This window comes from Lepidothrix coronata, unplaced genomic scaffold (assembly GCF_001604755.1).
Source record: "Lepidothrix coronata isolate B3197 unplaced genomic scaffold, Lepidothrix_coronata-1.0 Scaffold12, whole genome shotgun sequence".
Classification (NCBI taxonomy): Eukaryota; Metazoa; Chordata; class Aves; order Passeriformes; family Pipridae; genus Lepidothrix; species Lepidothrix coronata.
The window spans coordinates 2,403,037-2,427,113 of NW_016690192.1; the positions used below are offsets into that span (position 1 = coordinate 2,403,037).

The 24,077-nt window shown below is 42.1% G+C and overlaps 1 protein-coding gene across 1 annotated transcript in view; it reads right to left on the reverse strand.

Annotated features, from left to right (window-relative positions):
* Positions 1–24,077, reverse strand: part of CC2D1B (coiled-coil and C2 domain containing 1B) — a 28,803-nt gene that overhangs the window by 3,386 nt on the left and 1,340 nt on the right. The window contains exons 3-22 of the mRNA XM_017805559.1: positions 22,134–22,275; positions 19,247–19,362; positions 18,358–18,477; positions 17,385–17,522; positions 15,147–15,405; positions 14,556–14,680; positions 14,340–14,415; positions 13,102–13,212; positions 12,639–12,769; positions 12,297–12,369; positions 10,387–10,499; positions 9,412–9,598; positions 6,971–7,143; positions 6,742–6,867; positions 6,164–6,222; positions 5,793–5,909; positions 5,271–5,344; positions 4,575–4,633; positions 2,994–3,045; positions 1,539–1,638 (exon numbers count right to left, since the gene is read on the reverse strand). Of these exons, the coding sequence (XP_017661048.1) occupies positions 1,539–1,638; positions 2,994–3,045; positions 4,575–4,633; positions 5,271–5,344; positions 5,793–5,909; positions 6,164–6,222; positions 6,742–6,867; positions 6,971–7,143; positions 9,412–9,598; positions 10,387–10,499; positions 12,297–12,369; positions 12,639–12,769; positions 13,102–13,212; positions 14,340–14,415; positions 14,556–14,680; positions 15,147–15,405; positions 17,385–17,522; positions 18,358–18,477; positions 19,247–19,362; positions 22,134–22,275 (2,351 nt within the window). The remainder of the gene's footprint in view (positions 1–1,538; positions 1,639–2,993; positions 3,046–4,574; positions 4,634–5,270; positions 5,345–5,792; positions 5,910–6,163; positions 6,223–6,741; positions 6,868–6,970; positions 7,144–9,411; positions 9,599–10,386; positions 10,500–12,296; positions 12,370–12,638; positions 12,770–13,101; positions 13,213–14,339; positions 14,416–14,555; positions 14,681–15,146; positions 15,406–17,384; positions 17,523–18,357; positions 18,478–19,246; positions 19,363–22,133; positions 22,276–24,077) is intronic.

Genomic DNA, 24,077 nt, shown 5'->3' on the forward strand with positions numbered 1-24,077 from the left:
CTCACATGCTGAATACTTCCTTTACTTCACAAGCACCTTAAAAAACGAGGGATTACATAACTGTATTGCAGTGTGGGGGCACTTTGCTCAAAACTTAGAGGATCAGCAATTCTTGCTGAATTTTTTAAAGCATTTTTTCTTTTTAAAATTCAAGAAACAATGAAGACTGGTTCATCCCTGATCAGTTCCAGGGGGTTTAAAGTGAAGAATGAGAACTTGCTCTAGGCTATGGCTTCAGAAACAGCTCTGGGGAAATCTCCTTTTATCTTCAGAAGCTTTTAGGAGAGGCTCAAGGAGAGACTCTTCTTTTGGAAAAATACATTGCTGGGTTTTTACTTGAAAGTGTTGTTAAACTGAAGTTTAATATATATGACCTGAAACAAGTCTCCTTTGCTCACTGAGCACAAATAATTCTTGGGAGATGGTCAAAGAGCTATCAGAGACTCCAGAGCTACAACATCTACAAAGGCCTTTCTGAAAGTATTCTTCATTTGTAGTCTTAGAGAAAGGCAGGGAGCAGAAAGTCCTTAGGAAAGAGCCTGGATCACTTCATCCTCCCAAGAAGATGGTTGGGGAAAGATGATTAAAAAACATTTTAAACAAATGTAAACACAGCAAAGGAGATCCTGAACAGAGAGAGTGGAGCAGTCAGGACTGACAGAAAAAAAGAGTAAGAAAATCAGCTTTTCTCTCTTCAACAGAGATGCAAAGGGATGATCTGGAGTAAAACAATAGGACTTCAGCTCACAAACTAAAACATCTACAACTTAAAAATCATCTTGGAGAACCTACAGATGATTTCTGCATGGCCCAGAAACAAAGAACAGCACAAAAAGCCACTGAGACAAAACCAGGTTATCCAACATCCCAGCCCAGTCATGGATCACAACCAACTCAGGGATTAGGGAATACAGGCCACTCTGATTTTGAGTAACTCAGTTATGAGCCTGGACAGAGGATGATTTCCCTGAACTATCCACTGTTAACATCCACCTCATTGTCCTGCTCCCTAAGATGAGGGCAGTCTCAAGACAATCTAACAGCCTGAGAACAGTGCTGGGGAAACACTGCAAGATCCAATGAATGAAACAGTATAACTACAAAAACAGAACACTAGTTCTGCCATCATCTGTCATCTGCTTTACTGCTGTTCATGTTTTGCTGCCACTTGTATGTCAATGTTCTGTCAGTTATCCCATGGAACATTTACATTTTCTAATCCTCATGACTAAAACCAAACTGGGTAAAAATCAAAACAACTGGAAGTAAATCTTTGCCTTCTCCATCTCATCAGTTCCTCTTAACACACTAATCCTCAACTCCTCTGTCAGTTATGAACCAGCTTCACTGAACTTGTGCCTTTTTTTCACCCCCACAGGGGAAGCTAAAGAGCTCAGGCATGTTTTGAAAGTTCTCAGACATGAGAACCAGCCAACTCTTTATTGCCAGCTTAGAGACTGTGTTGCACAAAGTTCAGCTCCAACACTTTCCAGCTATTCCTAGAGCAGCAGTGAGGGGGAAGCAAACCAAGGACTTACCCTTTATGAAATACTTCGAATTTAATCCCTTTGGACCGAATCACTCGGCGGAAGCCGCGGTGATTCCGGTTGATGTTCAACTTGAACAGCTGGTTGTATTCTGCAGTTCAGGGAAAGAGAAATGAGAGAAAGCTGGGAATGTGCAGTACTCTGTTATATGCACTCCTCAGACTCTGACTCAGTTTGGCCCATCTGTGAGAGACATTTCACACCACATGAACTCCTCCTCAGGAGGCTCTTCCAGTCATTCCCAAGGTGTGTCCCTGTGCTGCAGCTCACCTGGCACCCCCATGTTACAGCAAGTTACTGGAGAGCCCAAACTGGGAAATTTAGGTTTTTCAGCAAGTAAATAGAGTGTCTGTGAATAAAAAAAAAGGTACCAAATAATAAGGAAAAAGAACAGTAAGGTTGGAATGACTGGGAAGGGGTGTTTTGATTACATAATTAATACTGTTTCAGCACCAAATTCATTAATGAGTGTGGCAAGAATTGTGCCACCTTTTGATCAGAAAGGTTCACAAGATTGTACAACTAATGTTCCAAGACTTATCTGCTCTGCTACCCAGGAACAACCACCTGTGCCTGCCAGCCCAAACACTACCAAGGGGCTGTTCAGCCAGTGCAGAGCAAGTTCCTGGAAGATCTGGAACACAGCTCTCAGTGTCAGACCTTCAGGACTTCTAATCTTAACAGAAAATATATATATATAAAGTCAAAAAATATATATCTATATATGTATCTCTTTTGAGATAAAATCGTAAATAGTAATTTGGATGGTGAATTCAAAGTTTTTCTGATACTAAATGGCTGCTCACTGCAAGAATTGGAAAAAAATAATAGAGCAATAAAATCAACTCAAGAGTGCAAGAGGATTAATTCTAAAAGGCATGATGAGTCTAACACCTGTACTCTATGGCAAGGCCAAAGGGGGATTTTCAAAAGGTACAAAGGGAGTGTTTTTGTTGGTTTCAAGACACGCTGTCTCATAAAAAAAAAAATCATCTCTTTCTGCAACGATGCTTTGTCGGGTCTAGAAACATATCAGCCAATCAGCCAAAATCATGACAGAACTGGCAATCTCACAGGACACCATGTCTGACTGAAAAATATCTGATCCATGGAGATATTAAAATTAATCATTTAACTTATTTAATAAATAAAATTTATTTATCTGGCCCATCTGCCAGCAGAGTTGACAGCAACAGCTGGAGCACGACTGGTAACGCCATGATTTCACTAATCCAGGACACAACAACCACCACCAATGTTGGGATGAGGGTGAAAAAATTGCCAGTGCAGCTGGACTTCACCCTGCAACAAACCCTTTATAAGAAAGAAGAACACAGGTGGTGGGAGGCCCTCTGGGCTGAGTCACAGGATGAGACCAGCCTGTACTGTCCAGGAGTTCTTAAGGTGCAATGTTTTTCTCACTGTTCCAAAAAAAAAAGTACTCACCTGGAGAATTGTTATTGTTAATTACAGGTGTTTTACTCTTTTGAGGTTGTTCCTATTAAAAAAAGAGACACACATTACATAAATCCATCAGTTATTGTTTTAAAATACAGAGTAGTGACCATTTTTATTATCAGCTCTACTTTATGCCTATACAAGAAACATGAGGTTTTAGGGGGTTATCTGAATGATAAGAAGAGACATGGTACATTCAAGACTAAAATACTTGGATTTCATTGTGATAACAAGCATAGCACTATATAAAGAATAAGCCAAAACATTACATTAAATAGAAGAGCCCCAGATAAGTTAAATGATCACAGTCAATTCAGTGCAATCCCCATGAAGTCCCTGAGTGTGGCTGTTACACTCCATGACAAACTGTGCACGTTCCACGACACCGTAATTCTGCTCTTCCTGCAAGAGCTGGAATAATAAGCTACACAAGGAATTCATCACAAATCATTCAGGGAATTGCCCTGCTATTATTTTGCCTGACAATCAATCTGCCACCAAAATGAATTAACTTTTAACCTAAAGCAGAGTACAAACTAAATCTCTGGGGAATGAACAAGGACAATGTGACCTAATTATTGCAGCTACTTTGCAAAACTGATTTCAGCTACGAAGGAGAAAGGTGGTGTATTTGACTTTTGGCTAAGCAGCTGAGATCTGCTTTTCTTTAAGTAAAGGAAAACAGATTAAAAGCAACTATGCTGATTCTTACTTATCTCACAGAAAATTATTCACACAGACCAATTCCGTTTCCAGCCACCCTGACGAGGTGACTCCTTTGTTAAGGCCTTGAGTAACTCAAACTGAAACACAAACCTGCTCTGACCATCACCAATTCCCCACAGGTAATTGAATGTATTATAGTGGAACTACTGCAAAATTTATTAGGAGGTAAAAGTCCAGGCTTTGCACTCTCCCAGGGCTCAGCATTAGTCCTGTAAGAGCAAGGTTTGGTTTTGCACTACACAGAAGGCAGCAAAGCCCCAGCACTTCTACTGACAGTAAGACTAGTCAGCCCCTCCTCAGGTGCCCTCCCAGCTCTAAGGTTTGAGTATTTTTCAGACCAGAGACTGCTTTCAAAGGTGAAGGGAAGACACTGGGGAATTCCAAGGAAAGAAGTGATATATATGTGTATAGATATTTTTATATACATACACATACATACATGCACACACACACAAGTATTAATTAGTAAAGCCAAGAAACTTGTATGGTCCAAGACCTTTCTCCAGATACTCATATTTATATTTGATAATTAAATCACCAGGAGCCACATGCTTTTATTTGATGACAACGACTAACCCTTTCAATTAATTTCTCTAATTAGAAGAGATGCCCCAAAGCAGTGCCTTTAGAAGGGACTCAGAGGCAGATCACACCTGAGGTGGCCCCTCTCCCCTGTAACATCACCTGCAGAAACAGATTCAGTAGTTCTGTTCCTCAGAAAAACAAATCTACTTTAAAGGTAATTCCAGGCAGGATGCCTAGGAGTGTCTTCCCTTTCCCTGGAGCCCCCAAAGGCTCCTGCAGTGGAAGGGGTGAGGAACAGCAGAGCCAGGACACACTCACCGCACTTGGGTACTGGAATTCAAACTTCACAAACGCATCCAGATCTCTGGGGGACACACCTGAGGGAGACAAAGCCAACCCAAACAGCCAATACAGGGGTTGCCATTGCATCTGGAATGCTGAGCAGGATTTTCAAGAGCATATAACTGACTTTCAGCAAGACTCATGTCCTATCTCTCGGCAGCTGAAAAATCCACCCATCAAACCCAAATCCATAGAAAGCTGGCACCCAAAGGAAAACAACTGCTTTTCTTTATGCTGCTGGTAGTCCTCAGACAGTCTAGCACAGAGGGCTTACAAGCTCCCAGGAACAAGGACTAAAGGCAGTAACATTGGCAGGATCCTGTCTATTGAAGGGTCAGAACACATCGAGGTGGTGCAATCTTAAGGCAGGCACTCATAACAAAACAGGAAATAGCCAGGAAACAAACTATGACCCCGTTATGAGTGAACCCAGAACAATTTAAAGTTCTCCCCTGTGTGCAGATGGAACCCAGATTCTCTGTCTGCTTTTTAAAATACCGTTTAAAGTTTTTTTGGGGGGCTTGAGCCCAAAACCCGGTGATTTTGTTTTAATGAACGTTGGCTGCAAAGGTCTTGATTCCTAAAGTGTCTTCAAGATAGAGAAATCTCATTCCCCACTACTTTCCTCACCTACTCAGAGGACAGAGCCCCCCTGCCCTTTCGAGTACACACCTGGAGGAGCTGGTAGGTTTATCCCCCTGACAATAAGAAGGTGCATTTCTGTGCTGTTGAGCTCAGAAAATATCCTGTGAATAAACAAAAAAAGCATAATCACCCCATAGCCATCACTTGATCCACTACCAACTAGGATGCCATAGGTATTTGGCAGACCTTTCTCAACAGTGCACTCCTACAGAAATCACCTTCACAAAATACAACAGAGCAAGGAAAGAACACAAACAGAGCTAAAAATATCTCTCAGGCATGCCAGGAACAAAGCCCAAAAGGCAACAGGATTGAGGGAGAAATACAGAGGATGGAGGAGTGGCTGAAGTAACAGAATGTAAGAGATGAAGCTGGAGGTGTTTTGAAAAAACAACCCAGAAAAATTCTTTGTATTTAAGTTGATGAGAGTATCCTTTCCTAACCCTGCGTGCCATCTGAGTTTGCTGAAGCCCACAATTCCCTAAACAGGAGTGAAAGATCAGAAAAGTCATTCCAGCCTGCCTGAGAAATCCTTTTGGTTTTCCACACCTTATCATTTTAAAGGTTCTTTCCTCAAAGTGATGGCTTGGAGGATCCATTCCTTGTGCTCGTGCAAGCTGGAGGATTTCCATGTCCTTTTTACAGCCTTGTGCCAGTTTCTCAAACCTATAGAAAAGGAAAAAAAAACCAATAAAAAAGCTACACCCACACTGGGACATGAAACAGCATTCTGCCAGATACAGGCCCCAAAATAATCCCAGACCAGAGCTCTGAGAGCATCCTAGAAGTGCAGGAGTCATAGTTACTGACCCTTTCACACAAGGAGAAACTTTCCAACCCAATCCCCAGCATCCTTTGGGGTCAAGACTCAAGCCTGAAGTGGCATTGTGGCATGACTAAAAGCAGGCACTGGGTCTTACCGAGTTGTTTCTGCTACGTTTCCCAGATGCATGAATTGCTTGGAATACTGCAAACACCTCTGAAACACAAACAGAACCAAACAAACACAGATGAGCCTCACACACACATTCATGATTGGAAGAGGGTTTTGAGGTTCATGACAATCTAATTTAAGAAAAGCCAAGAGTTCTCCCAAGTCACTCAAAAACATCCACCACCCCATCCTTCAATTCCAAAGCTGAGCACAGTATTTCTTTGAGCTGTTCTCCCTATTACTTTTTAATCACTTGATTTGTAGATATGAGGCTCACCCAAGGACTAGTCTTAATCATTCAAAAAACTATTTTCAAACTTGAGCATTCATATTTAACACTGATAATTCGATAGTCCCAAGCCTTCAAGCACACCCTCAGGCTTCAAATAACAAGAGAATCCAAGTCTGAAAATTCTCCTTTTTAGGACACACAAAACCGTAAGTATTTTAAAAGAAAAACAAAAGACCCCACAGAAACAACGATGATATTATTATATTAATAAACCCCAGAGAAATGTACAAAAGAAACCCCAAAACATTTATTAAAAAAGATAAAATGGTCACCTCATGTTGGTCCTTCAGCAATTTTACGAGCTGTGCATATACTTCATCTGCTTTTTGAGACAGTCTGACATCTTCATGGTGCACAAAGATAAAATCGCCCTCATCATCTGTAGGGGGTGATGGCAGCTGCAACACAAGAACACCACATTGCAGAGCTCTTATAGGGCAAAGTAAGCACTTACATGTCCAAGAATATGAAAAAAAGCAGAACATTACCAGTGCTACTAACCTTGGAAATGTCCACAGGTTTGCCACGTTTGGTTTGTTCAATCTTTAGGTCGAGGCCCTTCGCTGTTCTGAGATATGTCTTTGCCTGTTCCAGGTTATTTTCCCTCTTTGCTTTGATGGCCGCCTTCAGGTATTGTTTTTTCCTGTTCTCCAAGAATTCCAGCTGCTCCCTGACTGAAAAACAGTTGTACAGAAACCCTCACTCATCTGACACTGGCAATGCCCCTGAAACAGGTTTCCCATGTTCAGTCTGTAGCCAGGAAAAGTACAGTGAAAGTACAGACATCAAAGTACAATATCAAATATCAAAGTACAGATATCCTTACAGAGTGCAATGAGGAAATATCCTTATTGCAAAGGACATTGCAATAAGGGCATTTCCTTATTGCACTCTATTGTTTCTTGGACACTTTCAATTTCAAGCATTAGAAAAAGTAACAAACTTCCTTCTCTCATAGCATCCTTCACCAAAATCCTCATATGACTTCAGAAGTGTCACAAGTGTAATTACAGCCCCTAATGTGCAGGCAGGAGACAGACCCCAACACAGCTGATTGGTCCAAAGCAGCAGCTGAATTCAAACTCTCAGTTTGCCATGGTAACTTCTAAAAAACAGCAAATATTATGAGTATCCTCTGGACTCATTCCTTCCCTCTCCCCTGACATGCCAGAAAAAAACCTCAGATGAGCCACTTCAGACATACTACCTCTGCTTATTTGTAATTCCTTGCCCTCTTAGTTTCTCATTAATTCTTAAGTCTCCTTTTTCCTTTCCAAAACACTAAGGACAACTACACAAGTGAGGCTGCTTTATATTGTACCAGGTTGGTGCATCCTGCCTCTTCCTCATGGGAAATGAAGCAGCAGGAGCTGATTACAGCTGTTCCCAAAGATACTCATGATGTATTCACCACTGCACTCTACCCATGGTTACACAAGCTGAACAACCCCTGCAAGAGGTGCCTGTCTCAGCAAATAAACACCCCAGTGCCTCTCACACCATGGTCACTGCTGGCAGATGATGACCAACCTACCCCCATCCTGGAAGAAGAGCCAGAAGCTGTCCTGCTGCTGGGAGCAGTTTGCCCAAACAGCTAAACTCAAACTAATTAGAAAAGGGAGTTTGCCCAAACAGCCCTGAGACAACCCCCCCGTGTGTTCTGTGAGGCTCAGTCAGAGCACAGGTATTTTCAAAGAAAATCTGTGGAGCATGGACCTAGCTAAGCCACTAATACAACCAATCCCAGCTCCTGGACTTTCCTGGCATAGGCCTTAGGTGCAACTGCTCCGTTCCACTCCCACACCTGCCCACACTCTGCACTTTTCAGGAAGAAAAATACAGGATTTTTACAGTGGATTTATCAGCTTCGTAATTCTGAGGGGATAAAGATAACATGAATGCACTTTGCCTAGTGAAATACACTTTTCAACAGCAAAGTACTGATATTTTGTTGGAAAAATCATGTTGGTATGGCTCTGTCCAGGTTCTTGTTGCACGTACTGGTCTTATTTTAGAATACTTGAAATACCCAGGATCGATTACTGTAACACCAGAGACCAGGTATTATCAATTCCTTCACTGCATAAATCCAGGGCAATTCACTAAGGAGATTAATATGTCAGCTAAAATTGCAAAACCCAGGAAACTCCTGAGGATTCATAGATTTTCAAAGCCAAAATGGACAACCACTACTTTAGTGGTCTTTATAAAACAAGTAATGGAGTTTTCTAGAGAGAAGATTTATGAGATAATCACAGGGGCACTGTATAAAAAAGCATTTGCACTCTCCAGAAGAACCTGCATCAGCCAACTAGGCAGCTCTGCTTCATCCTGAGGGAATCAGCCAGGGAAGAACAGGAGGATGGGATTACAGTCAAGGCATCAGCGAGAGCCTGAGCAGTGCCTGTGTGTGCCCAAATCCCACCGTGAGGTGGTGGCTGTCCCTTACTATCTGTACAATTAATCTTGTGCAGACAACTGCTCAGTGACCTCAGCAACAGGCAGCCCAGTGATTGATGAAGCACTGCCAGTGTGAGATCCCTGGATGAAGCAGCAGGCAGAAAGCAGTGTGTGATGCAGGGAGCTCCACTGGATCAATGAATAATTCACACTGGCAGCCCTTTAATGAGAGTATATGCAGAGTTCTACTGTGAGCAAGTTAAACATTATGAATCGATACACTTGTTACATCAAAATTAATTAAAAACTCAATCACCCATATAATTACACATGCTATCTCTGTGAAATAAAGCTGCATGGCTGGTCTGGATCTGCCCTCCAGCAGATGTACATACTGGGGCTCCTGTCAGAGGAAATCTATGCCACGCACTCACAGGCTCATACCTAAACCATAATGAAAAAGTCTTTACCAAGGTATTAAACTGAACTACAGCGAACAACCGGCATGTGGATCACTGGGAATGGTGATCCCTTCACCTTACCAGCTGGAGGGAGATGATCCAGGGACTCTGCCTTGTCCAGGGTGGAGGGTGATGCAGCTCGTTTCAGGTGCTCAGGGGAGCTCTCCTCAGCTACAGCAGACACTGGAATGGGCTTCACAACCTGAGTGGGTTTCCCAGGCAGCTGGGCAGGCTTCTTGGCCACTGGGGCCTGGGGCAGAGGTTCACTCTGACAAAACAAGGAGAATTTCACATTAAACACATAAAATCTATTCCAGAGCTGAGGACAGCACCCCAAACATCAACAACCGTGGCTATCACTGTATCAGCCTTCTGGTATCCCTTTGAGGGGAGCATAGCATTCCAGAAGCAAATTTTAGCTTCTGGAGGTAGCTGACCTAAACAAGCATCAAAACTCCACCACAGACAGAATAAAAAGAATGTTGAACAACATTGGTGGTGATTTTTAAAAAAGCAGCTCCATGCAGAAAAAAATCATCCAGGAATTCTCTCCATTAAAAGCTACTCGAGGTGAAAGCACAAACAACTGTCAACCAAATCTAGAGAGAGAAAGAAATCAAACCAAAGTCTAAAGGCTGGTGCAGCCTGACAAAAAGCAGTAAGTATTGAACATCCTGGGGAAGAACAAACATGGGAAGCTACTGGGATGCAGGATAAAAGCACAGATTTAAGTACTTTAGAACAATGTAAAGGGGTGGAGGGGATCTGAAGTGTTTGCTTTGAAAATAAAACCCACATACAAGACAGCTATGGAAGAGTCAAACCCTGGATTCAGACTCTGAAGGTACTGACTGTAACAACATCTCACCTCTCTGTGTCCCCTACAATACAATGCAAACTGCAATTACTACTGAGATCCTGTACTCTTCAGATTTTTGGGGTCTTTTGGGAAATGTATTTCATCTCAGTACCCTTCCCTGGAAATCAAACAGCCTCGTGTCTGCTGCCACAAGAGAAGCATTTCAACTTTTACATGTCCTACTAGGAAATACTGACCTCCTCCTCTTCATCATTCTCCTCCATGTTTGCCAGTTTGCTGGCACTTTCCAGAACAGCGGCTATTGTGCTGCCACCATCTGTTGCTGCAACACCGGGAAGAGGGGGAAACCCTGGATAGGAAAGGAATACAGAAATAGAGAGTTGCATATGACCTACACTATGTCTTTCATATTTCTTGTTTTCTGTAAAACTGTTTCTATCCAAATATCTATTATCTAATATATTTTGGAATTCAGTGTAACCAGACTGAGGTCAAGGCCACAAAGCCTTGCTAGACAAAGTCTGAGTGGTGGGCTTAAGATCAGATCTCTCACAGAAACTCAGGCTTAAAGGGATAGAGTAAAATGATGCAATAACAGAGCAGTTTTCCAAGCTTAGCAACTGGCAGCCAGCCAAGGAACCTCACAACCTCAAGACTTCAGTAGTAAAGATGTCCCCAGAACCAGCAAAGAATTTAGTCTCATTTTTTCCCCCTCTCACTGCTGCCTCACCTTAGCAGGTAGAGAGTCCAGCAGAAAATTAGTGCTAACCCCGAAGTAACAAACAATCCAGTGCTGACAGATGGGTAACACAGTCTCTGCTGAAAAGCTACTGCAATGCAGAGGTTGCAAAGTAAAACAGAATCAAAGTAGTTAAATGCAAAGTGTATGAAGAATAATTATTTTCATTGTTTTATTGTTCTTTTAAGGATGGGAAGAAGATAAACTCCCACATAACCAGTTTAGTGTCAGCTTCAAACAAGAGACATTCAAAGTCCCTACAATAAAATGTCTTAAGATTTCTCTCATTTAATGTGTAGCGGACATTCTTGCTGCCAGTCTCATGAGAAGTGTTAAGAAATAATGACTAAACTGCTTCTAAACCTGGAGATGGCTGCTCTGGGGACAGCACAAATCTGAGGTACTCAGGCAGGCAGAACACAGAACCCTGTGCTGCTGCCCCCTGTGACATTCAATCCATTACTCAGCAGCATTTCTGTCTCCAAGGATGACAGGGCTGGTACTTGTCACCACCCAGATGCAATGAAAGGCACTGCCAGCCCAGGACAATTGACTTCTGGTTCAGTGGCTGCCTGAGGGTTGTCTCAGTGTAAATCCTATGGCCTCTAAATGATGGCTGAAAACATGCAGCTCATATGTAAGGAAATGGAGGAGTTCTCCATGTTTCCAGAGGTGTAAATATGGAGTATGGAGTACCTCACCCTTACAGAAACTGGTGTTTACCAAAAAAGGGATTATGTTCCAGAATAAGACATGCTAAATGCCCTTTCATGGCCAGCTCTAAGCAGGGAACCTTCAAAGTAGTCCATGACCTGACAGAGCTGGCACTGCCCACTTTCCTACCACTGCAGTGCTGCCACTGCAACATCTGACGGTGACAAAAATGCCACAAGGTCCGTGTCTGTTCTAACTTAAAAAATCCAGGCATGGCTTTGCAGGGCCAAGTGTATCTTGTAGAAGAACGCATCGGGCACAACATAAAAGCAAAGATGCTTCCTAGGGGAGAAATGGTATCATGCAAATCAGAGGCAGAGCATTCACAGCTGAGCTTGCCCAAACTTTTACAGACACAGCACTCTTGTGTTCTAAAGAAGATAAACAGGACAGTGTCTCCAGAAGAAGGCTCAGTTCCTGCCTCAGTGTGACCATGGGCATGATTTGTTTTGTCTCTGTAGACTACTTTTACCTGCTATCAAACAGTCAATAGGCAGGAATATTCACCAGTGTCAGTGTTTGGGAGTACATCAGTAAGCAGTTTCACATACCATCAAACAGCAAGGCCACCCTACTCACTGAGAAAAAGAAGGAGATGTCCCACAGGATGAGGAGGCAATATCTGCAAACCCCTTCTGAGCCCAGAAGGTATGCAAAAGTTTAGGTATTAGGGCATTTTATGTTCACACTTACCAGGAGGAACAGGTAGCTCAGAAAAATTCACTTTTCTCCCTGCCTTATGGGCTCTTATGGCATCCTGGTATTGCTGCAATCAGGAAGACATACAGTGGAGCTGACTATAAATTAGCAACCATTTGTATTTAACCAGCACAAACACTGTAGAAGACTCAGTATTTTGCTACAATATGTGCATTGTCTCTCTGTCTTTCTCCAAATGCTTTCCAGCTTCCCTACTGGACCTCTTTTCAAACAGAAGGACAATACACAAATTATTTCAGCCTTGAAAAAGTCTTCAGCAAGAGAACTAGTTCAACTGCCTTTGCTGGACACAAACAGCCACAACTCTGGCTTTACCTTGGCAATCCTGTCGTGCATCCTGCCCTTCCGCTCATCCCCGCTCGCTTTGGCCTGTGCTGCTGCTGATTTGTACTTGTCCAGGCGCTGTTGCAGTGCCTCCAGCACCGTTTTTGGCTGCTGCAGGGAATCTTGGAACGAGACAGACAATGAAATGCTATATCATGAAGATTTCAAAACATACAAGCTGCCTTTTTACTCCCCTTCCTCACTTTCTGCAGTGACAACACCATCACTGGGAAGTTTTATTATGAACACCTTTGTTCTAAAGGAAGTTCATTAACCTTTACTTCCACTACTGATCCAGAATAAAAGTACAGATGGGATCAGCAGCAAACAATACTCAGGAACATTAGGTAGGTTTACTCAATCCTGCTGCAACTCAGTGGGACAGGGCAGACCTTAAAGTGCCTTCCCACCTGTATTACTTCCACGACTTGCTACAAAAATCCAAAAGTCCTACCTGAAGCTTCTTTGGACTGAGGTTCAGCTGTTGCAAGATCCTGGGAACTTCCCACTCGAGACGGTACCTTTTGCTTGGATGCATCTTGTACGTTTCCAAAACTTTCAAGATCTGCAAAGCAAGGAAAGCGGGAAGTTTCACAGTGTGTTCCATGTAGAGCAAGTCAAGACATGATACTCAGAAAACCATCAATTTGATCACATCAACTTCCTGAAAGATTTTTTGCTTCAAAACAGTATCTCCATGGCTAGTTAAGTCTAAGGTTCCCACTATTCAGAGCAAATGCTTTATAACAGAAAATCTCCAGTGCTGATTTAATATGGGTTAGGGTTGCTTGAAGAGGAAAAAAAAGTAAAAACAGTTCAAGTATTCTAAGAATTCTCTCCCCAGAATATAACTTCTTGTCTTGGCAGATGGAAAGAGTGAACAAGACTGCTAATTGACTAAAATATCCTAGTAACAAAAGATTTGCTGGAAAAGGGAAGAAACTAATACCACCAATTCAGAAACTCCAGTTTCTGACATTGTATAACAGTAGGTATTTCAGAAAACTAAATATTATTTGCTGCAAAAGTCTTGCAAGATTATGTGTTTGGTGAAGTTGCTCTGTAATGCCATTTAATGATCAGTTTATAACTTGTGTCATGAATCTCATGATTTACTGAAATAATCTGTCATTTAGTTTGTTAGAATAAAACAATCTACTAAAGGAAATTGTTTAAACACTGGACTGCACAGACCAAGTATTAACTGTTGAGGATATGGTAACTATTTAAAAAAAACCCAAACTCTCTCTTACTAGGAGTAAGGTATCTTTGATATTGGTAACTTTCTTAAAAAAATTAGACTTTACTGCACTGCAATATCTTCATTAATTTCTCAATTTGGATGTGATGAACTTCTGTTTAAACACATAACACCATCAAATATTACAGTACACTTTAAGAATGTGCCATTATCCTTCTTTCCTTTCCACTTCAAATAGTGGTTATGATCTAAAGTTACAAAACCAGGAATATTAGACATCAACACTTACTTGAACCTGTAATTCACAGAGTAACTTCAATATAAGTAATCATACCTCATTTTCCATCATTGGTCTTGATTAGAATGTGGATATGCAGAAAGCCTCAGACCTAAATGATCTTCAGTTCTTTTTATAGTTGTGCAATCAAAAGCAGAATCATTCCATTACAGCACAGAGACTTCTGAAAAGGTTTCCTTAAGACAAGCCTTACCCTGAGGAGACGGGGGCATATTCTGGAGGTCTATTGGCTGTCCACTGTCCAAAGCTTCCAAGACCACATTAAATTTCTAATGCAGTAAAAAAACAAACATAAGATTTATTCAAGTATGTCCAAGACTTGCCAGCTGCCACAATTAGTATCTGCCACGTGATGCCTGGGGGTACAGCAGAGAGGATGTTCAGCATTCAGGATTTTCTGTGTGCATACCTTGCCTGCCCTCATGTATTCCTTTGCTCTCTCCAGGTCCCCTTGCTGCTTGGCTTTTAGAGCTGCTAATTTGTACTCCTTCTGCCTCATGAGCAGCATTGCTCGCGTGCTGCTGCGCTGGAGATCTGTGAGGATGGAACAATGCTGAGACACACAGAGTACCCCAGATGTGCACCCCTTGCTGTGCCCATCTATGCCAACCCACATCTGAATCAGGCATTTTACAGATATTCTTCTTCCTCCAGTCAGAGGTCCTACCAGACCCAACAGTTCCACTTTTCCAATTTAAAAAAAAAAAAAAAGGTCTTTCAGTCAATATCTCAAAACTATTCAAAGGTTGGAATTCCACATGTCAAATACTGAAGGAGAAACTGTAGCACAGGAAAAGTTAAGGGTACTGATACCATGCATATAAGAGCTCTGCAATAACAACTGATTCCACTGCCAGAAATTCAGCACTCCATGGAGAGCTCTGAGACATTCAGCAGGGAAGCTCCAACACAAGCAGTGCTTTGCTACACAACACAAACATGAGGGAAGAGGTAGCATTAAAACAGTGTTGCAACTGCTTCTCCTCTCAGGTCACAGTACCTGTTTCCACAGCAGGGTAAGTGGCAGCACGACCTTGTAGAGACTCTGATTCCAGCTGCTCCACTGCCTCAGGAGAGCTCTGCTGCTCATCATCTGCAGCACACTCAGCTTTATCCTCTGGGGAATCTCCTGAATTCTCTGGTTCCACTCCTGTGGCTTGAGATATGTAAGAACTCTTTCCTGTTGCAACAGGAGGTGGCATTTCTTCCTCATTGATTTTTTTGCCTTTCTTCACTGCAGCCAGCATGGTTTCCAGTGTCTGACAGAGATGGAACAACAATAGGCACTTCCATCAAACACATTACTAGCATAAAATCACTAAAACAAAAATTCATTCCCTTATATGTGATGGGATCTGTTACACACTACAGATTGCTGCCCTTCAGCCCCCTGTTTTTCTGCAAGGCCAACTTCAGCACCAGGGAAAGGTGTCCAGTTATATCAGAGCCACACAATGCAAAGGATATGCTACCCAAACTACATAAATTCAAGTACTTCAACACCCAGAACTATTGGATGTGACCCAATCAAGTTTATCACAGAAAGTCATCAAGGAAGCTGTTCATACCAACTGCAGAAGGATTTTATGTCTTTAAAACAAAATGAAACACACTGCTCTGAAAGGTCACTGCCTATGTGGATTTAGGGAAGGAAACCCATTTAATGCAAGGAAAAAATCCATTAAATACTAACGAAGGAAATGGAGCTTTGGCTGGTGACCCAGGGTAAGCAGATCTCCCCGTTTGCAACTGGGGTTAACTGCTGCTCCTTTTCTGAAAACCCTTCCCCCCCAAAATATTACCTCCCACAGTATTTTTATTTTTTTAAATTTAATTTAAGGTTCAGACAAAAGATCACCATGAACTTGAATCCAAAACAAAAGTTTTACTTCTTGCATGTCCACAGAAACTGAAACAGAAGCACAGAAAGACAACGACGACGAAATCCCATCAGTGCCAGAATCACTGCTATTTTTGGTCAGCCATGACATTGTTTGACCTATTAAGTAACTGGCAGAGATACTTTAAACTGACTGTGAGATTGGGGTTCAGACCAGTACAGCAACCCACACACGTGGGGGATGACAGACTGACTGGAAATGGAATTAAACATTAAGCTTAAAGTTCACGGTTCCAAGAACTACGTACAAGAGAGAACTCTACACCATTTGACGGCATATCATTGTGCTAATTAAGGAACTCTGACCTGTGAAGTGAGATCTAGTTTATTATGCTTGGTTACACTGCTTAGGCACAGGGAAACTCCCCTTCCCTGAAAAATAAAGGAAGTGGCAAACAGCACACTAAGCTTCATTACTGGACAAAATAGCTGCTTTGCCCATTCCTCTTGCTCTCTGAAAGGTCAGGTGGTTTCGTGCACATTCCTTTCAGAGCTGGCAGGCAGGGGATACACAGGGACATTTTTCTTGGCCATTTCCTCCCCTGGGTTTGGCCTGAGTTGTTCCCTTTGTACCACAAGACACCTGGTATCTAGTGAGCCATGACACCCTTCTCTCAGAGCACAGCTCTGAGCTACAAAGCTTTGCTCAACAAGACAGAGCTGCTGCCTGAGGTGATGCAGGGGAGCAGACGAAAGCAAACAGGGAAATCCAGGCCCTGCACAGCAGTAATCACCAAGCACCACAACTCACTGCAAGCACGCCACCTGCCTGAAACCAGGCAAGGCTGAGGAACCGCTCTGTGCTGCAGCTTTTAATTTTCTGAATGAGAAATCCCGTTCTATTCATTTTCAAGCACGGTCAAGACACTCAGGGAAAGACATCCCTTCCCTTTGTCTCACAGAACTGAGCAGAAGGTTAGTACCCAAGAAAGGCAACAGGGATGAACTGGAATGTGTATGTCCTAGGAAAGCTCCTGAACTTTGCTTTAAGGTAACACTGAACAGTCACCACAGGTCCAATCCAGATCCTGACTGGTGGGTTTAAATCCAGCATGTACCACAAATCCTGCCTACAGCTACCACTACCCACACTCAACAGCAACAAAGTTCATGCATAAAAGACAGCTGAAGTTACACCTTATCTGTGTATTTGCTGTATCAGGTTGGTAGTAAGAAACAACAAACGCTTTTAAAGTAACACAAGGCATATCAAGATCCCTCTCCCCTTTCAACAAATTCACACCCCTGGAAAAGACCACAAATTCATGCACCTGGAAAGGCTACATTTCAGAGAACTGCCTTTGCCTCCCCCTCACACACCTGGTGAAGCCAACTCACCTTCAGGCCTCTCTCGTAGCGGCGGATTTTGGCCCCCTCACCCGACTCCCTGGCGTTGGAAATCACTGTCCTGTAGTCAGCAATTCTCCTCTCCAGGGTCTGCTGTAGCTCACTGGTAACAGCAGGAAGTGAGGAGGTCTCAGAAAAAACAATAAAACAAGTCAAGAAAACTTATTTCATCCAGCTACACAAGTTTTCCCACAGCACTGAAATACAAATCCTCCTGCTCTACGCCCGCTCCCGAGAACTGGGCGCGCAAGGAAGGAATAGCCCTAAAACAGAGGAGTGTTTGTGTGGCACTAATGGACCCTGGATCCACCTCTGGGCTTTCCCTCAAAGGCATCATAGAGAAGAATGGGTGGAGACATCTGGAAAACTCACAGTCACAGGGTAATTGGAGCCATGTGGTCAGTGAGTAGGTGAAGAGAACAGTAAAGTCTCTCAAACACACACAACAGAGGGTGTGAAGGGGTATTTTGGCACAAATCCTGATTTTTTTTCCTTTCTTATTTTTAAAATATGCTAGTTTGCTCCCTTCTGGGCTTCAACCTGCTTCTACAACAAGAGCTCTTTTTCCTCCTCCTACAGCCTGGAATTAGTTCAGTGACAAAAGCAGCCTAAGCAAAGTTATGAGTAGCTACTCAAACTCTCCACAGCTAGAGAGACCCTACAGATGGCTACTGATGTAATTATTGCCATTATTTCTACAGAAACTCTCTCAGTCTCATTTACTAATGGGCCCAATGTACAGGGGCACTGGAATCTGCAGCACACAACAGAAACATGCAGTAATTGAATTGATTTGACTGCATGAGGACTAACAGCATTGGTTTCCACAGAGAAGACATCAACAGTGCAATTTTCCCTTCCTTGGAAGACAGGAGATCTGTCTAAGATCCCTGTTTGTGATCCTCATACCAGCATGACAACAGTGATTCAGCAAAACTGTGAGGAACACGAAGCTCATTCCTACCTGTGACTGCAGCTCAGGTTGTTCATCCTCTGGTTCACTTGGGGATGGCTCTGTCGCTATCAGTTCATCCTCACAGCTTCCTGTCTCACCTTCCTCCCCCAGAACTTCTTGCAATTCTGCCTAAAGTAAAAGTAAATGCCAACAAAAGGCTTTTCCTCAAAATTTTCTATGTTCTCAAAAGACAAAAATAAAAAATCTCAAGTTCCAAAATCTTTGGCTGGATCTTGAACACAAGTGAAGAGTCTAAAGATCTTATATTCCAGCCTTCTTTTAAATTTAATTTTATTTTTTATTTTTAAATGAAACTGGTTCCAGATGCCACTGAAAAGCCACACTGCAGCTCAGGATCATCACACAAATTTGTGGCTGGAGATCTGAAGCTGGAGAAGTTCAGAGAAGTACTTTTACAGAGATCATGCAAACCTAAATCTGAAATTCCCAAAAAGCATCTAATAACAATGGCAGTCCAAACCACTCTTCAACATCTTTCCTCAAATCCTGCCAATTAGATTACTCACTGAAATTACCAAGAATTTCTTGGGAGACAATCTCTCAGGCCAAGTACTACTTGAAGCAGCAGCAAAATTGTGACAGCAATCATTTTAAGGAGAATCTCCCTGGCTGTATTTCACCAGCTGTCACAGAGTGGGATTCCTGCTGTTCTCCCATTTCTCTAAGACCCTCACACATAAGAATGTTAGTTAGGAAACTCTCTTGCTCTGGTGTGCAGGGGGTTGAATCCTGCAAAGACTTGTATCTAACATAATGCTTTTGCAGTATTTTAGCTTCTCACCACAAAGTTAACAAACATTTTTGCAAAATGCAGTTCTGTTTTAAAAAAAGCTACAAAAAATACATACTAAAACTTATTGCTAACAGTTACGCATACCAACAGGTCTGTATCTTTCTCCAAGTCTTCATCATCTGCATCTTCCTCCTCATCTTCATTCAGGTCCTTCATACACTCTGCAGCCATCTTTTCAATATGATCCATGGGCAGAGGAGCTGTAAAAGGAAAGCACAAGGAGCCATAAACCATAAGTAACAGTTCATGCAGTCACTGGATATAAATCCTAAAGGAGTTGTTACCAGCTAAAGAGAGCAGTGACTTCCCCTCTTGTGTCCCCTTTATCAGACAAGTTCATAGGTAAATGCAGTATATTCATGGATAAAGGTCAGACTGAGGAAGTCAGCATCCAGGAAAAGCAATAGTAGTGTTTCTGAGAGTAACAGTCAAGGCAGGCAGTAAGACACTTGCACATTTTCTGCCCTGCTGTCTCATGCCCATGAGATTTTGCCTTTTCCAAATCTTTCTTGGCTCCTTCATTTTGCAGGTTTGCTTCTGGTCTTCATCCTGAAAACTCTACTTAACTTCTTCTTGCTGAGTTCTCATCTCTGCTTCATGCTATGCCAACCACATCTTCCTAAACTATCAACTTCCCCCACACACTCTCAAAGGTGAAGTTGTTTGCACACAAATCCCAGCTGTCCATGGAAATGCCTCTGATACAGTCATATGTCTGCATAGGGAAGTGACTCACCAGTGGCACAAAATATACATCTTCATGATAGAGCTTTACAGTCAATTTAAACAGATCCCACTCACTCCCTGCATTTGCTGTATCAGCTGAAAATTAATCCAGGTACAAAGCTGTTTCTGTTCAAATAATCTGATTTACCCTATCAGTGCTTCAGTGCTTATATCAAACATGTTGCAGAGTTTTGCTAAGGGTCAAATATATGAGCAACTCAGACACCAGGTCACATCCAAAGGAACTGGCTGTACAGAAAACCCCATTAGAGGCAAAAATCCAATCAAGCCTCCTCAGAAGGTTTGTTCAGCTCTAATCCAGTGCACAAGTTGAGGCCACAATTTCAAACACACAAGTGGCTGCCCAGCCAGCATTTCTCAGTCACGAGGAGCAGGGATCTCTGTGCTGAAGATGATGCAACGGTACAGCTTTTGCTGCCTGCATGTTCAAGCTGGAGGAGGAGATCACTTCCCCACCCCCATCAGAGCTCTAGGATGTAAATCCAGGAGGGAATTACTGCACCTTGTGCTCAGACAAAAACTGAGCACCAGCTTGTGTTGTACTGGAACCCTTTCTTCTGTCCTTTTTCAGACAGGATCTGTTTCTCCCCTGTCCCTACTGTATCCTCTCCTTTTTCCTCTCCATCCTGCCCTCACCATTACAATGTACCAGCTCTCCTGAGTCCCCAGTGCCAGCTGTCCAGTTGTCCATCTTCCACAAGCTTCTAATCTATACACTTCCAATGCTACCAGGAAAAGAACAGCTGCCAATTATTCTGGAAAATCATTTTATGAGCCATAACACATACATTTTAAAAGCACAGTAAACATTAATTTTGCACTGTCTAAAGTGTCATTTTCCTCTTCAGAATAAAGAGACTGAAAAAACACAAGTAAGTGATATGATCAGGGTGAGAAGGAAGTCAGCACCTGAAAAGCTGATGCAAGTTCACCCTCAAAACATGCATGTTTCAGCCACGAGTAACCTGTGTCCAATGGCCAAAATTCTGCTATTGTGCTTTTTGTACAATTGTGCTTACTAGCTCTAAGAGTTAATCTGGAGAAGTGGAAATTATTCAGAATTTAGTTTTAGAAAGAAACACCTTCTCTGTCTCTCATCAACAGAGAGGGTGTTTATAGAGTTTATAGAGTCACTATTTCTAAATATTTAAAAATATATTGGTGTTTATAGAGTCACTATTTCTAAATATTTAAAAATCCTTCATTTCCCTGCTGCTCTGTGTGGCATTACAGGCAAATTACTGCAGAGTTGCAAATAAGGCTGTAGGTGCCCTAACCCTCCTTTCCAGCACCTCACACACCTGGAATCCAGGCTAGGTCCCATTTTCCCTGTCCCACCTCAACCACTTGCTGCCACCCCTCCCTTGCAGCTCAAACAGGCAGGGAGCAAACCAGACCAAGGACCTGATCCAGCTGAAAGCCCAGCACAACAAAAGTTTATTTTCATAGATCGGTTTCCTGAGCCAGCTCACCCATGTTTATCCACAAACACGGATCTGCTCAGAGGCAGAGCATGCCCACTAGTGTCCCTCTCAGCAGCAGCCTTGATTCACAGTAGATTCCAGCAATCCTGAGAAACACTGCATAGCTGCATGCAAACACTATCTGACAAAGTTAACAGACCCTTAAAATATTAGGAATGGTAACGATCCATCCCAAGAGACACACTAACCTCCTGCACAACACAAGCTACATAATTTTCCCAACACAAGGTACAGGATTCTCCCAACAATTCCATCAGTTCCAGAATTTCCCTCTTAAAAATGGGATTCAATTTTAGTTACAGACTCCAAGTAACTAAAAATATAATGATCATTCAGTAAATTCATTCTTTAAACAAAACCAGAAGAACAACCAGATGACAAACAACCCACCCTCCAATTTCCCTTTAGAAATCATCCAGCACCTACTATACCTTTTTAGGACTTCATATGCTAAACAAGCATGTCTTAATTTAGTCACTAAATTGGCTGGCCCTCAGAGATCTTTTTCCTATGTCTACAAGAGCATGGAAAAAAAATCCTCTTACCCTTTTTGTGGAGTAATAACTTAAATCTTTCACAGTAAAGGAAAGGGTAGTTGCAATTTCAGCTTCTACCAGTGACAGAAAACATTTTAGATAAACCTAAAGATTCTTTAGATAAGTAATAACTTTGGATAAATTTATTAAAGGTAACTTTAATAAATTATTCAGGTTGCCAATAAATAAAATATTTTAACTTACTTTTCCCCTTTGGTTTCGATTTCCCTTCTTTTACTGGTGCTCCTGTGAGAGCAGCCAGCTCTGCTTCCAGGTCCCCATCATCCCCACCTTCCTCTGCTCCCAACAGCATCTCCTCAGGATTGAACTCTACAAACAGCCCCAGCTGGAGCCAAGGGAAAAGAACAATAAAGAAGAGTAAAAAAAACCTGCAGTCAGAACAAAGATGACACCCAAAAACATTACACTGCATGGATTATTTAGACATTTTCATGCATTCTGAATTCTGCTCTTTTTTTTTTTTTTTGACAGCCCCCTGTCATACCACTTCTATAACCAAAACAGTGCATATCAGGCACTTACAACTGATGCAAAGTACTTAAGTCTTAATAAGCCACAAATACTCTACACAAACTATGATTTCTTAAAAATCAAGCCTATTCAACAGTCTGGCAGAACAAGGTAAAATAAAATGTTGTTTGTTTAACTGAGCCTCATAAAGCAGATACCATCAGGGAAGTTCAGGGCAGCGCCTGTGACAGCTAAGCTAAAAAATATTCACTCATTGTTTACACACAACAGGTCTGACATGTGGGCACTGCAGAGACCTCACCCTTATCTCTTGAAGAAGCTTTCTAAACACAGAACTGTTCTGTACTCCTTGTTAGCTCGGTTTCTAAATCATGAACACACGGGAAGCACATGCACACACAGGGAAACACAGCCTTTAAAACCCAGCAATGCCCACACTGCACCACCCGGCTGGACAGATCATCAGCTCAGGGATAACATCTCAGGGAGTATATTAATAACAGCAAACAGAACCTGACAGCGGGGGTTAGCACTCAGTTGCACAAAACATGCCACAGGACATCAGAGAAACATCTTGATGGATGTCTGAATCTAAAAGGCATTCTGCTAAAATGTCAGTTTATCACAATTTTTATATTGCTGGTTAAGGTACTAACTCCCCCAGAAAAAAATATTTTAGTTGAAGTATGCTAAGCTTTTTTATAAACATGAATTAACTGATTTAGATTCATCCTATGAGGTAGGTGGAGCAGCTTTCCTCAGACTTTTCCAAAGCACAAGCCCCTGTTGGCTTATTGATCCTCACAGGGCCAAGGAGGCAGCACTTGAGCTTCTCTCCAGCACAGAAAAAAACATCAGTTGTCATTATTACAAGAGTTAACAACCTCCTCCTGTCTCAAGGATCTGAAGTGCTGCAAGAAGCTGAAGCTGTCTCACTTTATAAACTAGTATGTGCAATAACTTTTTCTTTTAACCCTGTAGAAATTGAGGTGCTGGTGGCTACTGCCCTGAAATATTTTGTGTCCCTCCCTGAACTCTTTTATAATCCCAAAGAAGAATGTGAAGCATAGCTGAGAAACAGAGACTACAGCAACAGCACTCAAAATCATCAGCAACCTGTTTACTAGTCCCAATCCTGCCCTTGCCATTCCATAAGGCACTGGGCAGATCAGCCAGGCACCCTCTGCCTTATTCATCCCCTGGCCATAGAACAAAACTAATGTATTTGCAGTCTGGGACAGAATGGAAAGAAGGTCAGGACAAGATTTAAATAGGGAATATTTATAATGGTGATCCAAAGATTCAAGTTCAACGTGCAAAATGGAGCAGGAGCACATTTGATCTGTTCATTACCACACTGCAAGTGTACAAAGTGAACCCAGTGTAGTGACAAATTAAGTCAAAAACAGAATCCAGCAGCACCAGCTCCAGGTCTCTCAATCCATTCGGTAAAGCACATTTTCCAATTAAATTAATAATGTTAAAGAAATGTTTAATACAACAGAAAAAAATAAGTTACAAAAAAACTTGCAACTGATACACTACATAGCACAAAACGAGATTAAACTGAGTTAATTTGAAAGTGAACAAGCTATTTGTTTCAAGAAAAAGTCATCATGCTGTAAGGCATACTGTGTGTATATATATATATATATA